Genomic DNA, 14,642 nt, shown 5'->3' with positions numbered 1-14,642 from the left:
CCCCCCGCGTCTCCGGTTGCTTCACAGTGAAAACCCACCGGCGGACGAGCCTGTAAGGTCATCCCATCAATTCTTGTCAGCTCGGGCTAACATCATTTCAGACCGGGGCGGCGGCTGCTGCTGCTTTGCAGAGGGCACTAATATAATCGCAGGATGAAATGTCGCAACAAACCTCAGATTGCACCTCGATTTCCTCATTCTGTGCGAGAGGGGGTAAAAAAAAAAAAAAAAAAAAAGGTAAAAATAAAATCGAATTGCGTCTTTTAGTTTTAATGAAACATGATCAACTCGCCGTCCTGAGGCCTCGTGTCCTGCAGACTGAGTGACCCGACTTTCCCAGAAAGAAAAGGCGCACAGGTACGCGCACACATTGACATGCGCGCGCACACACACACACACACACGTAGACACACTTTTCTAAGGTTGTTATTCAATTTGCCCCCCCTCCCCTCCTCCCCCTCATTGTACTTCTTGTGGGTAATTTTTCCTCGGGGGATTGTTAATGGCAGTATAAGTGAAAACACAAAATAAAGGAAGCTGCAGAGATTCCAGGAAATGGGGAAAAAGATACAGTCTGAGCTGATGGAGGGGCCTAAGGCACCATATGTTCTCCGTGGACAGTGACTAACACTTTTTTTTTTTTTTTTTTCCTGGCAGCACAAACAAACACAAAAAGGAGTCCCCCTCCCACCCCTCCCAAAAGAGAAGATATCCTACACTGTGTAGTGGCTAATATATAAATTGCTGCTCTTCTCCTTTGGCGGAACCTCAACATAAACGCAGAAAAAACATCTTCAATCAATGTCATAACACGCGGTGGCAGAATTGACTGCACCGCTGGCGCCGCGGTTTCCAACGCCGCTGCCTTCGCATGCTTATTACACCCTTTGGTTTGTCCCTTCCAGCGTTGGCTTTGGTATTTAATTTAGCCCTCCACGCGCGCGCGACGTTCCTATTTAATTAGTGAGTAAAGTTTTAATGCAGTAGACCTCCTCCTCGTTATCGCGTCACAGCCCGTGGGCGGCTGCAGTTTTAGGAGAATGAAAACATCTCGCATCCCGCGGGCGCCGGCAACAGCTGAAACAACTCGCAGCCTGCCGCTGACTGGACCTCTTCTGGTCAAACGAGAATAACAATAACAAGACAGGAGGAGACGCGTTGTTGGCATATCTATATTTAGAAATATGCGAAATAACACCGGGAAAAACACGCGCTCAACGGCGTTCACGGCGACCAGACGGTAAAACCCGACGCTCGCGGATCTTCAGCGTGAATAATCGTTTTAAGGTTTTGGGCCTCGCAAACTGAAACGGTCAGCATTTAAAGTCAAAGTCGCGAACGCGTCAGTCGTCAATTCCCGGCTGTCTCTGGTCTTCAAGTGGTTCCTCAAAGCTTTGCGGAGGAAGACGGGACGAGGAGCCCAAACGCACCTCGAAGGTGCAAACCGGAGGACGGAGCGCGTCTCCGAAGGACAAAGTGCGTCTCCGAAGGACAAAGTGTTGCTTCTTCGGCTGTCGGAGTGGTTCGGTGGCACTGAAGCAGAATGCGTTTTCATATCAAAACCTAGAAATCAAACGACGAGGAGAAGGGAACAGTTTTTGGGTTTCAAACCCACATTTTCAAGTTTTAATTTTGTCTCTATAAATATTTAAAATTAGTTGTAAGAAAGTGAGGAAACAAAGTCCACGGATGCTCAGGGAGTTGTTTTTTTCCGTTTGAAACCAAAAAAAAAAAAAAAAAAAAACTGCGTTTTTTTTTTTTTTCTACTATTGGAATAATAATATTTTCTAAATATATTCAAAAATTTGAAATAATCAAAAAGAAAAATGGCAAATTTGTGAAGCTGGAACCATGAAAATATTTTGTTTTATTGATTACAAAATGTAATTATAATTACACTGTCGTTGCCAGTTAAAATTTTTTTATTCTATCAGGTAGTTAATTTATAACACACCATTTTAATTTAAGCAATGTTAAGCAGATACACTGAAACTGCTTTGATTAAACCTGAAATAGAAAATACATTATGAAGCCATGTGGGATCTTAGCAATTAAAGTTTGATATGATTAGTTTTGGTGCAGATTTAAATTAAGACATGTCTCTCATTTTTACAGCCTTGGAGTCATTGAATTATAAAAGTTTAAATATGATTAGAAAGTTGATGGGTCCTCATGCTTCTGCTTCTTACCTGGTGCAAGTTTGAATTCATTTTCCATTAAAACTAAATTAATCAGTGGAAGTTCACCGTTGATGTATATTTATATATAAAGTTGTACACGCTGTGATCTGTCTGCAGTGTGAAGCTATTTTTTTTTAAGCGCAAATAGAATTAATATTGTTTGAATAACTTGTTGAAGTGCTGATTACAAACATTCTTATGATTGAACTGAATCACGTCAGTTTCTTTTCGCTGATGTCAAGCTGTGAAAAACCTTCACAATAGTTTAGGAAGTTACCAAGACTGATTGGGAAAAGGAGACTGTCCCAAAAAACAAAATCCATCCTCAGTCTTGGTCAACACGGGGATGAGAATATTTTCGAGAGGGTGAATTTTTATTTCCCTTAAAAATCCATTTTTAAAAACATCTCTCTATCTGGCAGAATTATTTGAGTTTTTTTGGTGTTTTTTCTCAGATAGCAAATAGGATAACTATAACTTTTTTTATTTGATAACACCGGTTTAAAGAACAACATCCTAAGAGTTTTGTTGTTTATTACTTTTACTGACCTCTGTTGCCAATTTGTAGGAATTACAATAATAATAAAAAAAAAAAAACTTGTCTCGTCTTCGACAAGGGCTGGAAAATGCACGCCCAGTTTGTATTCACCTGGCCAGACACTTAATATTTAGTCTCTGTACTACGAAATACGGAGAGATTTATCTGGTGGTAAAGAGTTTAATCGGTATCGTATGAACTCGTTTATGTCCCACACATTACGTTTAAGTAGCTGTAATGATACCACAATGTTAAAATATTCCACTACAATTCAAATCTTGCTTTGAAATTAATGTTCAAGACGAGTATAAAACTATTTTCAGCAGAATGTCCCCCTGTAAACACCGCTGTGTAAGCAGTGTTCAATTTAATATTCAGTTAATTAATTCATTTATATTGAAGTCCCTTATGTACAGTACTTCAGTATCTGTGTCTTCACCAGTATCTAGAACAGACAGCTTCCTGTCTCTGTCGATTATTATGGAAGTTTAAAACAAACCAATCTGCTCTTTTGGTTTCCAGTGAAACAACTAAGTTAGTCGGTTAAATGCTGACAATGTGACGTCATGTTTTTTTTCCCATGCAGAACGATATAAAACAACTGATTTCGTACCCTAGAAATCTGAACTATAATTAAGGCTGAAAAGCATAAATCGATTATCTGCTTAGTTGAAACTATCTCGATCATAAGTTAATCCTTTCAGTCATTTTTTTTCACGCAAAAAACTCCATCATCGACATTTGTTGGTCCCAGTTTCTCACGTGAGGATTTGATGCTTTGTTTTGGTCACAAAGTGAACACTTTTGGTTTGTGACTGTCATAAACTGTTATGTAATGAGAATCTGTCACATCAGACTCTAGGATATTATAATTGGAACCGGCATTGGTCACTGTTGTCTGACATTTTGTTGGCAAAATGATTAATCAAGAGAGATGCGGCTCTAAATCGCATAACATCAAGCATCGCTGGTTCCGAAGAAACATAAATTACACACTCGAAAATAGATGTCTGTCAACACCGTGACTCCAATTTCCTGTGAGATTGTTTCCAAAGGTTTCACCTCTGATTTCCTTCTTCCCCCCCCCCGAAGACGCAGTACTTCTCCCGGTGCCGAGCCGTTTAAAGCCGCTACCCTGCAAGAGCGCACATTCGTTTGTGTGATGTGATGAAAGTGTTCAGGCCCCACGTCTGATTCAACACCATCAACTCCGTAAGCGTGACAGCAGTGTCGGCTCCAGAGGCCCGAAGCTTCCACCGTGACATGACGGCTCAACAGCCATTATTACAAAACAGCCTGCGCGAACCCGAGCAGCCGGCGGAGCTCGGAGGAGGCAGACGAGGTGCAGACGAGGGGGGGGGGGGGGGGCTTCGTTAGGGAAAAAAAAAAAAAAAAAGAGCGAGAGGGGCTCGACATCGGCGACGCCACGGACGGCAAATAAGACACAAACAAACTAAAGAAAGAAACCAAAGAATCACATTGTTTTCTCCGTCTCTGCGGAGAATTTTGCCCCCCCCGCCACCCCCTCTCTCCAAAATACAGTTCGGTGTCGGTTGTGTATGTTTGTTATATAAGGAGTGATGAATAAAATAACACTACATTGATTTTCAGTGCGCTCTAAGCTGCAAATGTCAGTATGTCTGGCTCACTAGTGAATTATTAAACCCAGCATCCACCGCCAAAGAACTCTTTAAACTTGGTTGAACTGCAGGTTCTAACTTATAAAACTCCCCCAAAAGCTTTGGTTTTCTTCAACGTGATTAAGTCTGGAAACGTTGTTCACGTCGGCGTTAGTTCATGGACGGACCGCAGAGGACGTCGAAGGCGAGCAACTTTTCTTTTTTTTTCCAGAAGGTAGTTATATAGCGTTGGTGGAGTTTGGTGCGTACCGAGCAGTTGATCGGCTCAACGGACACAGAAATGAAAGGGTTGTCCACTCTCGCACTTTACTCCTCCTCTCATCGACCGTACAACTCCCGGGTCTCCGTGGCGTCACAGTTTTCTAGTCGTACGCGAGTAGTTGAAATAACTTCGGTGGAGGCGGCGATGTCGATTCACTGAACACCCGATGTGGTGTTTGACATATAAACGCTGGATCCCCAAAGCCGATCCGACAGGTTATTTTGTTTTTTCTAAACATGAAAGACAAAACAAATACATTAAATATCAGATCGAATGTCGGCATTAACGAATCGCTGAATGAGTAAGTAAATAAGAACAACAATGTGTAGCTTACGTAGTTAATGCGCCCACAAACTTGGTTTTTCCATCCTCTTTAAAGGTAACAAACATGCAGGTCCAAAGTCATAATAAAGACATTTAGTAGACATAAAACACCCGAAATATTGAACGAATATGGAATTAAAGGTCCATTTTCACTTACAGAGCCTCTCTTTTTTTTTTTTTTTCCTTGTGTGTGTTTGGAGGGAAAAGAGGCTCTGAAGGCCAAAAAGGGGGCGGAGTTATATCGTTTCCTGGGAGTGCCCATGAAATGAACACACCTGGGATGTGGCATAGACGTGAGGACGTCAGGTCTCTTCAACTTGTGACTTAACAGTAGCAGCGGGCCACATTTGCTGCACAGCTGAGACCGGCTGGCTACAAGAGGCGTCTCTGCCGGAGCTGCAGATCGAATGTGAAGTGTGTACAAATCAAGCGACATCCAGCAGTCACGTCGCCCGCGGGTTTACGAAGCCTCGAGTTCGGATTTTTGGCCGACGCCATCTTGCTGGCTTGGAGCGGGGAAGTGACCATATTTGGACGAGCCGGGAGGGGGAGCGAGCGGTGGATCTGACTCGACCTGATTGGAAACCAGAGGACACGACGCCCCGCCTGCCAGAAACCTGACTGCGCCGGGCGCCTGTCAATCAAACAGACACGGCCCCAAAAGCACGGCTTCGTGAGGCTTTTTTTTTTTCTTGTCTTTCCGTCATTATGCATTTGCATTTCCGCCATTACGTCACCCCGTCTGCTAGGTTGCCAAATTGTTAACCTCTGTGGCTAGACCTCGTCTGAGTTATGGTCGCCTGGCGGCGGTGTTCTCGCGACTTCCCAATGCTATAATCATGACCCGACGAGCTGAAATCGAAAGCGGCGTCTGAGCCAAATTATAGTCCAATGTTCAAAATCCAGAGCGGCAACTCGGACGGAGAGAGAGAGAGAAAGAAAAAAAGATCTTCTAGTCGTCCTGTGAATCGCTCACCGCCGCGCTCACTTGCGGCCTGATTCTTTAATCAATAAACCGACGTTGCTGCTCGATACCTCGGCGGAGGATTGCCCGGCGAGACGGCGGGTTTTCTACATTCCTCAAATCCTCACGGCGCTTTTGGGAAAAAAAACCAAACAAAAACGCGCCGACAGAAAGAGGACTTCATCCTGTGAAACACTTCACTTAGGAGACAGCGGAGGTGTCCAAGAAGTCCAGGGAGGAGGATTTCCTTTTCCCATCATTTATTCATGGGGATGGATTCGTGGTAGTTTCGCAGCTGTTCAACCGGGGAGCAGATAACATCACCTGAAATTAGCACCTCCGGGGGACGTCCCAGTTGCCAGTGAACTCCAGTATTAAAGTAAGTGTGTGTGTGTGTGTGTGTGTGTGTGTGTGTGTGTGTGTGTGTGTGTGTGTGTGTGTGTGTGTGTGTTTTGGGGGGGGACACACACGAAAGAAGCCTTCAGCGAAAGAGACGAAGCCGTTCCCCGTTTATAGATGCGTATAAGAGAGCTGACTGGTATTCAAGCTGCTGTCGGACTTTTGTTCTGTAGCGCATACATTTTAGTGAAAAATATGTTCCACGTGGCCGGTCATTATTCCCCCGCCCTCCTCCCTTCCTCCCCCGTCTGTTTGATTTTTAGCCCCCGGGGTCAACTGGAGACCGTTAACGTTAGATAATATACCGCCCCACTTCAACTTGCAAAGAAGCGCTTCAACGCTTCGACGGTATTAAAAAAAATTTTTTAAAATGTGTTTTATTATTCTGATGATTACAGCAATAATGGCAGAAGCCATTGAGGAGCTGGCGTTTGGTCTTTTCATGACAGCTGAGACAGACGTTTTCCCCCTCGTGTTATCTCTCACAACAGGAACAGACTGTCTCCAGTGTTCTTTTGTGGTCTACAGTGAAATGTTGGTATCAATAAAATACCGAGACAGTAGACAGTGGGTATGAATTATTGAAAGGCACGGTGGGGTTTGTTTTTGTTCTCTTTCCGACCGGGGTCCTAATCTCCGCCGTGCAGTTAATTTGATGGTCCTGTTTTTGTTTTGTTTTTTTTCTTCTTGTTTTGGATTCAACCTGCAATGCACCACCCGTCCCTTTCGAAATACCACCGACGGAGAAAGAGAGAGGAAGCGGACCGGTGGGAGCTAAATGAATGATCCACTGATGCTAATGTCCTCTGCCAGCCAAGGTCTTGCTTAATAAACCTCAAAATGAGACGGGCGTGCGAGAAAAGAAACGTGATCAAAAATAAGCCTCGTCAATTCAAGCCCACACACCTGAGGCTGCGGCTGATGATGAAAGTGGAATCTATAATGAGGAGGAGGAGGAAGGTGTATTCGGCCATTTAGGAGCTACGTAGGCTTAAGGGATATGCTTTGTGACCTGTATCTGGGCTCCGGAGTGAATATCAATATCTTAAGGCAGGCAGATGATCAGTGGGAAATGTTCGCTCAGCAGAGTGAGACGCTGATCCGAGCTTTCATTTATCTCCCTGGTAAAAAATTTAAAAAAAGAAAGTCTTGCATTGCTTTTTCTCAGCAGGTGGGCTCGGCTCGGCGACTTGGTTGGAATACAATCAACCAGCTCGAGAGTCACCAAATTGGTCAATAAAGAGAATGGCTAATTATCTCCCAGCTGCATCAGGGCACGGGGATTGAAATCCCAGGCTTTCTAATTAAGTCGTCTTATTTGATCGTAATCGGTTTGAAGGTAGTTGAGATGCTCGCAGCCGACAGCGGGGGGAGTTCAGACGGACGTTTTTTTTTTGCTCTGGTTGAAATGACTCGGCCGCTGTGAGTGAGATAACTGCAGCTGCAACGTGTCGTGTTGAGCTGTCCAAAATGGGGCAAATGGAAACTAGAGGATTTGTATTCTCAAATCTCCCCAAATGCAGAAACAAGTTGTGGAGGGAAAAAAAAAAAAAAAAAAAAAAACTTCGGCGCATGCAGTGTCGCGCCCTTTTACAGGCATCGACAAGGCGCTTGACTATGCTCATTAGAAACACTTATAACGCGCATGTTTGACCGGCCTGACCTGATTCAAAGATGTAGGTCACGTGACTAAGTACAACGAGTGATAAAGTTTGTGCAGGCAGAAGGTCGCAGGTGATTGGATGGAACAAACACAGGACTTTCAGCCAGGAGACCAGCGTTCCAGTCAGTCAGAGATATCTACTGATGTTAGCGTGCCCGTACTTTGTTGTAGTACCACTTTGTACCACAAGATGGAACAGTGAGTCACTGCAGTGCAAAATCTGCCCGTTTTATGCTTAAACGTAACCAACCGAACCAACTGTGTGGACTGCCTGGACGCTACAATGACTCACTACTGCCCCCCTACTGTACAAAGTGGTATTAAAGAATTGGATTTAATTCTTCACGAGTTATACCTTTAAGTAATATAAGCAGGCTTATTTGCATGATGTGAGCTATTTATCTCATGTTTGGCAACTTTTTCGACGCATGTATCATTGCTTGCATAAAATTACGTATTTTAACGCAGACTAGGATTTTTTTTTTTTTTGTGCTTTCTGAGCCCAGACCTGACCAAATGGTGAGCGTGCCACATTCAACCCAAAAGGTTGATCTTTTTTCTAAACCCTACCAAAAAGTTTTTTTTTTTTTTCAGTGCCTAATCCTAAAGTCACCTTGTTTTTCACACCTCGGCGAGGGACAATGTGACACCGACACGGTGCCCTGCAGTGAAGTGGCGGCTGTGTTGCACATTTTGGCGTGATATCAGGCTGTACGGTGAGAACGTTGCCGTGACTTTCGACGACTACGTGTTATCGGAGAATCGGGCTAAACAAGCTGCGGCTTCAGTCTGGACAAAAAAAAAAAAAAAAACCTTTTTGTTTCAATGACAGTTTCGTCTCCACCCTCCACCGTAGGCCCCGAACACAACCACGTATGACCCTCGGTGGAAACTATGCATGGACGTGGGGAGAATACATCCAACGAGACATTTCTTACAAACCCCTCCAACCTACACATCCTCCAACATTATAAGAAGCAGCTTGTCTTTAGCGTCCACGTGGCAGAAACAATTTACATCAATGGCCGCGTAACACGCAATGGCATTTAATGTCCCCACAGCTCAGTGGCGGATGCCAGTGGCACTGTGATGTACGTTCAATTCCTCTGCTGAGGATGATGCGAGGCGACAGTGGATTTGGTCAGGATCGGTGTGACGTGCACTCTGTGAACGGAAACGCCATCCTCAAAAATAGAAACAAAATTTAAAAAAAGCCGCAACTAATATTTCTTCTTTACGGGGGCACCTGCAGTCAAAGTCCCAATTTTTACTCTCAAACACAAAAACCCCTCAAATCATTTCTCCCAGACGAACTCCGCGGTCGGAAGATGGAATATCAAATTTCATTGGAGTTGCAAACGATTACAGATAACACTTCTAGATATATATGTTATGCAACAGATCACATAATTGGAATGAAATTGGATACTGCATTAGTATTTTAAACCCATCGGTTCTGCTACAGTTTAAAATTTGCCTTATCTCATTTTGTATGTAAATTATTCCCTGTGATCGGATACAAAATCAATTTCAACTTTTCACAGCGTACACAAACACTGAATGTTTGAGTCCTGCTATCTAAGAAAACAAATATTCATCCAGCGAGCGCTCGGGGGGGGCCCGCCTTTCTACATTTATAATGCTGCGATTCTACAAAACGCCCTTCGGCTGCATCTTGTGGTCTCCATTGTAAGTTTAAATTAAATTCCTACTGCTTACAGAAAACTATGTAATATTTGCCATATCGAACAACATAATCAAAAACTAGAATTCACAGAATAAAGACTTCAAACGGATGATATTGGAGCTGCGTTGGAAGAGAGAGCGAGTGTTCCTTTAAAGTGGGTGAAGCTCCGCTACAAGTGCCGACGCAACAGATGCACGAGGCTGCAACAGATGTGTAAATCAGCCCTCAAAAAAAAAAAAAAAAAAAAAACCCTGCGGGTGTTGAAACTTTGCGGAGCAGATTAAATATCGACCGCCTCGCCGCTTCTTTGTGCGTTCGCATTGTTTTCCCCGCTCGGGCAACAAAAACCTACATTGCTGAAAAAGGTTGTTTGGTTTTTAACGTTGTTTCTCATCTCTTTTCTTTGTAAGCCTGAGCGGCCGGGACAGCATCAGCTGGCATTAGTCAGCCTGCGGGCTTATCTGTTAACGGTATACGAGCGCCCCCACACACACACACCCCCCCCCCTCGACCCCTCCGCCCCCTCCCCACCACCCGCCTCTCCGGAGCAAAACTGTGGGAGGGAGTCGATGTGGGTTTGTTTTAAACACCTATTGCTTCCCGTCGCCCTGGGGGTCAGAGAAACTCATTAAGGGGTATAAAAATGACGTCCGGTGGAAAGCACGATCCGGGGCGGCCATCTGAGACCATACGAGTGATGAATACAAGGGTGAAGACGGACAAGCACATGTTGAAGTGACCAAAAAAAGAAATGGCAGATTGTAGCCACCTTTTGGCACTTGCAGAAAAAAAGAAAAAAAAAATCCTGTATAATTAGTTCGCATCTGAGCGTGGAGCCTCAGAAAAGCAAGGAGAGCAACCCAATATACATTAGATGAGGAGTTCATTGGAGGACTTACCGGCTTCCTTGTGGTCCGAACTCTGGCTGGACAAGAGGAAGAGGAAATCCTGACAGGTGTCCCGGTCCAACAACGTGCTGTTGTGCAGGCAAAGGTCAACAATTAGGGTCACAGCTCTCTGACAGACCATGTCATACTCCTCTCGGTCAGAACTCATGCTCCCAGCTGCATCCTCAGCCGTGTGTGCTCATCCACGGGGGACCAACACCCCCCCCCCCACACACACACACACACACACACACACACACACACAAACACACACTCACACACACATGCGCGCGGCAGCCTAGCATGCAGCAGATAAATGCAACTCGTCTCCGTCCACGGCTGATCCTTCTCCTTTCTTCTCTCAACCGGCGGTTACACACAAACACGCTCGGTCGACTGTGTGTGTGTGTGTGTGTGTGTGTGTGTGTGTGAGTGCGGGTTTGTTTGTGTGTTGATGTGTGCCTAAAAGATGTGTGTGCATGGGGTAATACCATCAAGAAATCTACATGTGGTGTTTGTGCTGTTCCATATATGTGTGTGTGTGTGTGTGTGTGTGTGCGTGTGTGCGTGTGCGTGTGTGTGTGTGTGCGTGTGTGTGTGTGTGTGTGCGTGTGTGTTTAATGAATCACATTTGTCCCCAGGTGATACGAGGACAGAATTATTGCATCACGTCGACGCTAAAGAAGCATCTCAAGTGAACCGACGATAATCGCATGAAACAACTTGGTTCGCTGACAAGAATGTCAAAGCTTGACGACCCCTCCGTGACCCTCCCGCCCGCCTGCACACACACACACACACACACACACACACACTTCTTCTGCTCTGCCTCCGTCTCCGAATGTGTGCACACATTAAAAAAGAGAAATCCCCTTTGGAACGACCACTAAGCTTTGTTTTTCTCAGGTCGGTCCCCGTCGCGTTCACAGCGTCTCCCGTGATGAATCTCCCCCGAGCTGAGCCACCTGTGACTGCCGGGTCTCGCAACCCCCTCCGCACCCTCGACAATCCCCCACTGCCCTCGATCGTGAACCCGCAGTGTTTACAACCTGTAACGATGATGGCTGGCTGAACTGTTTGTGAGAGGAAGAGACAGACCGGGAGCGAGCGAGAGAGAGAGAGAGAGAGAGAGAGAGAGAGAGAGGCTGCAGACAACATGTTCAAAAACACACTCGGAAATACTGATTCACACACAGTTGTCAGTTTATTAGGGTACAAATATCTAAAAACGAATGCGGTCCTGCAATAAGTCCTCCCGTCGCGGTGGTCGTCGTGTTCATTGTTGAGACGGCGGTGTTGATTTAACCGTGTGACCTTTCCGTTGGAGGATTTGTGCTGCACGGAAGATGTTCCTATTATTTTGTCCACCCTGCTTCCATCACAGACGGTAGCAGAGACAACCTCTCTGTCAAACGCAAACGGTCGTAAAGTTGAATCAGCTCCTCTCGAAACCAAAAGCAGAACTTCGCTGTTGAATTAAACTGCTTTCGTTTACCAAGGAAACTTTCAACCGTCTTCATTTTTATGATTTAATGTAAGTTTGCAGTCGTGTAAAACTCTGAAATTGTCTTAACGTGCGTGTTTCGGCACGGCAGCTCGTTTTAAAAACACATCCGATCCCTGCGCTAATTCTTCTACAAACCTCCGAGGACTTAATGCAAATGAATGTATTAATTAATAAAAATACATTTAATTTATCTGACTATTCGGATGTGTTTATTTTCAAATCAAGGCTGTGAAAAAGTTATAATTGGCTTGACTTTTCTTCTATATTACGTTGAACTATGTGTGAACTTGCTTGAACTTTTCCCTTAATTATGTTCTTAGCAACTTAACCATTAATCCAAATTATTTAATAAACCCCGTGACGAATGAGCCTTCAGGAATAATGAGTTCATGCCTATTTAATAACAAAATGCTGTCCAGTTTAACCAGATCTGGGTTGACTCCCCTCTTTTAATTGAGTCGAACCGGGTCGTAAATACTACGCCGTCGACGTCGGTGGGCTCCGCGACAGCTTACATAATTGAGAGCTCATCAAAGTCGCCCTCGACGGTTGGATCTGGGGTCTCACTGTGCTTCCTGTTGCGGGAGATTGGATCTTCTATTCTTTGGCGATCCTGATTAAACAGGCCAATAACAAATAGTTTCTGGCTGCTGGGTTTCCAAAAAGAGTCGATTACTTTGCTCCCGAACAGGCTGTTTCATTTTTCTCCGCAGCCTTGTTGAATGCGTGCGGGTTTACAGCCGGGCTATACCTCTATTCACCAGCTTACACGACAACATAAAAATGACTCGATTATCACCTCCAGCGCAGCGAACACGGCCGATATAATGGTTTTAACGGCGCTGGGCGTAGCTGTTTCTTCCTCTGAGGTTTTGTCCAAAAATGTAGCTACAGTAATGGAAGTGGATGTGATGGTTCCTTGTTAACTCATATTGAGTCCCGCCAAGACACCGAGGAAATAACCTGCCGTTAAAAAAAAAAAAAAGATAATGCACCATTACCAAGAAAAGCTTCTTACTTCTTGTAGACTTCATTAATAATCCAAAGAAGAAGAAGAAGAGTCCGAAATAGAATCTAAAGAAGGGGAAGAAACCGAAGAAGAATCCAAAGAGGAAGAAGAATCCAAAGAAGAAGAATCTGAAGAAGAAGAATCCGAAACGATCTAAAAAAAAAGAATCCGGAGACAATCCAGAGAAGAAGAAGAATCCGGAGAGGAAGAATCTGAAGAAGAAGAAGCCAGAGGAAGGACAGTCTGAAGACCCAGAATAAAACAAATTAAAGAATAATCTAAAGAGGGAGAAGAGTCAAAAGTAGAATCGGAAGAAGAACCCGAAGAAGAAGAATCAGAAGAGGAAGAAGAATCTGAAGAGGAAGAAGAATCTGAAGAGGAAGAAAAATCTGAAGAAGAATCAGAAGAGGAAGAAGAATCAGAAGAGGAAGAAGAATCTGAAGAAGAATCCAAAGAAGAAGAAAAAGAAGAAATGAACACCTAAACAGGTTAAATCATCGATTAAACAGCTCGACTTTAACTGCCGAGTACATTTTATCCTCTATGTTAATTATTCATGAGGCGCGGTTACAAAGAACACCAAATACTGTCTCTCTAATACATCTCTAAATAATGTAAAGCCCCGCAGCTACAAGAGGAAAAGTGCTTTAAAGGAAACAAATGGAAGCCCTCTGCATGGTAATGGTGAACGAACGCGGTAATCAAGACAACTGCTGAGAGAGCTCGTTTTTTTTTTTTTTTAAGAAAGCAACGCTGCCGAATAATCCGACGGATAATAAAACCGTCGTTCCGCTGTCGTTAGGGATTCCAGCTACGAGCTATAAATAAAGGAGCGACGGCCGTACAGGTGGTTCTTGCAGCAGGTGCGGGCATATTTTATTTGTATTTTTTTTTTTTTTTTTCCCTCCCACAGCAAACGAGGGGGTTTTGTGGCACACGGTTGGTCCTCGGTTTGATGTGCAAATCGACTTCATCCGCGGCGAATCTTCCTCCCGGTGGCTGCAGATGTTGAACTTGATTCATCGTGTCGAAAACGCATGACAAAGAGTGGGTTTCACTCAAAGCTATGCTTATCAACGTCAGCACTTCCCAACTTCTCCTGAGGGGCATGATGAGCAGGATTTTTTTTTTTTTTCTGAGTGTGTGTGTGTGTGTGTGTGTGTGTGTGTACATCGGTGTATCCTCGTGTGTGTGTGTGTGTGTGTGTGTGTGGTGTGTGTGTGTGTGGGTTTCATTGTCACAACGTGTTAATCAAAGATTTTCCAACTCAGCTGCGGGGCGACGAGAAAATAATATTTCTATTTTGACTCACAGTTAAGCTCGTTAGCAACGGTCTTTAAAATTGTGTAAAGCGGGATTTGATGGGCGACGTTTCATGCGGCTACAATAGAGATGAAGCGATGATCTGTGAACAAAATAGATCTGCCGGTGAATGTTACACAACAGCCCGTCGGATTTACAATGAAATACAGGCGCGCTATTTCAGCGAGGCGTTCAAAAGGGGCTTAAAATACTCACAACGGTTGGTTGGTTTTTTTTTTTTAACAGAGGCCGAGCGTGCGACGCAACGTTGAAATGAAAA

General features: G+C 44.3%; 1 protein-coding gene across 1 annotated transcript in view; it reads right to left on the bottom strand.

Moving 5' to 3' along the window:
* Positions 1–11,064, bottom strand: part of syt6a (synaptotagmin VIa) — a 57,116-nt gene extending 46,052 nt beyond the window's left edge. The window contains exon 1 of the mRNA XM_069710908.1: positions 10,557–11,064. Within this exon, the coding sequence (XP_069567009.1) occupies positions 10,557–10,713 (157 nt within the window). The 5' untranslated portion in view covers positions 10,714–11,064. The remainder of the gene's footprint in view (positions 1–10,556) is intronic.
* Positions 11,065–14,642: the final 3,578 nt, after the last annotated feature.

Source organism: Brachyistius frenatus, unplaced genomic scaffold (genome assembly GCF_029030835.1).
Source record: "Brachyistius frenatus isolate BFR_SWC_R1_liver_20210118 unplaced genomic scaffold, ASM2903083v1 Contig_95, whole genome shotgun sequence".
NCBI classification, from domain to species: Eukaryota; Metazoa; Chordata; class Actinopteri; family Embiotocidae; genus Brachyistius; species Brachyistius frenatus.
Note: the sequence above shows the minus strand (reverse complement) of the source record. Positions and strands in the feature narration are given on the sequence as shown.